The sequence below is a fragment of the Melampsora larici-populina genome (genome assembly GCF_000204055.1).
Source record: "Melampsora larici-populina 98AG31 unplaced genomic scaffold MELLAscaffold_1, whole genome shotgun sequence".
In the NCBI taxonomy this organism is placed as follows: Eukaryota; Fungi; Basidiomycota; class Pucciniomycetes; order Pucciniales; family Melampsoraceae; genus Melampsora; species Melampsora laricis-populina.
In genome coordinates this window covers 920,777-922,536 of record NW_006768765.1, presented here as the reverse complement: position 1 = coordinate 922,536, position 1,760 = coordinate 920,777, and the positions used below count along the sequence as shown (strand labels likewise).

General features: G+C 39.8%; 1 protein-coding gene across 1 annotated transcript in view; it reads right to left on the bottom strand.

Moving 5' to 3' along the window:
- The window catches only part of MELLADRAFT_114817 (uncharacterized protein), a gene marked incomplete at both ends in the record, with an annotated part of 2,514 nt that extends 1,218 nt beyond the window's left edge, over positions 1 to 1,296 (bottom strand). Inside the window, 4 exons of the mRNA XM_007403497.1 lie at positions 164 to 256; positions 357 to 426; positions 506 to 697; positions 823 to 1,296. Coding sequence (XP_007403559.1) covers positions 164 to 256; positions 357 to 426; positions 506 to 697; positions 823 to 1,296 — 829 coding nt within the window. The remainder of the gene's footprint in view (positions 1 to 163; positions 257 to 356; positions 427 to 505; positions 698 to 822) is intronic.
- Positions 1,297 to 1,760: the final 464 nt, after the last annotated feature.

The window sequence follows — 1,760 nt, the reverse complement described above, 5'->3', positions numbered from 1 at the left end:
CAGATGGGTGTGATAATTCGTGCACCACATAATACGCCCGGACTTGCAGTTGAGCCTTTGGGCTTGATGTCGGCTCTTTCCGGTACTTTGTGTACTGTCATCCATTCATGAAAACAATGAAGCATTAGTATGGTTGAGACGAAAGCTTGATGGCATCACTTACATTCAACCACTTCCATGTGGTTTGCCACCACGGCCCCCTGATGCACTGCTGACATGACGAGAGCCATGTTCATTCTCGAGTCATTATGTGAGCCTGACCTCAAAGAAATTGGATAGGATGAAACGTCAGTGGTTACCACTTTGGTAAACGAGTGTCTCAAGATCAGGGTATGTACCAAAAAGATCTGACTAACCGTCATAATAAACCACTGCTCCACAAAGACCATCAGATTTCAACATTGGAAAATTTTCCAACGCTTTACCCTGAAAACATTGATAACAGAATAGCTCGAATCAACTCAATAAGTCTATGGGATCCAAGAAGGATAAACAAAGTCTTTACCTTTCCGACCAAATAACTTGTCTCCATATTTTCTGAACCAGCGAGTAGATCATACATCTTACAACCAGCATAATAATAAGGAACTTGCCACCATTTGTAAACTGGTAACATGATCGGAAGATGAAGTGAGAGATGAGGTGCGATATGTAAAAAAGTCTTTCGTTCATGTAGCGCTTCTCGAACTAATTTATACTATTCATCAAAACAACCAAGATCAAAGTTTTGGATTAGTTGAATTTTCAAGAATCATATCTAATCAAAAGCAAAAGTAACCCATCCATCAACTCTAGATGAAATAAATTTCAATCTAACTCAACTTGTTCATAGTCCAATCCAAAGACGGCCTTTTGAAGATAACGAACGCCACCATGTACAAGCTTGGTACTCTTGCTACTGGTTCCACTACTAAAGTCATCACGTTCGACCAAAGCGACCTTTAAACCACGACTAGCCGCATCAAGGGCAACACCAGCACCAGTGGCACCACCACCAATGACTAGTAAGTCATACTCATCGGTATCCTTGGTTGATCGATCATTAGAAGTAGATACTCGACTGATCAATCGGTTATCTTTGAGAGCACTGATGACCTCCTGACGACTAGGTGGATTCCATAAGATCGGTACACGTCTATTTGCTGGATGGCTTGAGTCACGACCTGAATCGAGTTGAAGTTTTTGTCTTTCTCTTTCACGTTGGACCAGGTAAAGTGCTGTACCCGAGACAGTCAAGGTAAGAAGGGATGTAGGTAAAAGCTTTGGCCTAAATCGAGGTAAACGAGGTGATAGCATCTCAATCTAAAGTTTAAAGGATTTGAATGATTAGTAAACAGAAGAAGGTAGATTCAGATGAAAGCAAGAGAGAGAGAGACAGTGAAATGTTTTTAAACCTTTTAGAGTGAAAGAATGACTTACTAATTCACTGTTGTACTCGTCGTATCACCACCTTTTGACAAAGTTATTTGGTTTATCCTGTTTGACTGTTTATCATTTAGTGTGACATTTTAGATGACAGTGAACAGTCTGTTACATTTCACTCAAACTATAATCTGTCGATCATCTCTCAAGACTCAAACTCAATTCAAGAAGAGATGACTAAGACCGAAGACTATAAAACTAAACTGAAGTTCCTCAAACACTCATCCAAACCAATTCATCATCATTTCAATCTCATCAAATGATCTCATTCCGAACATTTCCTTAAACTAAGATTCTCAACCGTTCAAAACTCAAGAGACCCGAGATGAACCACATTA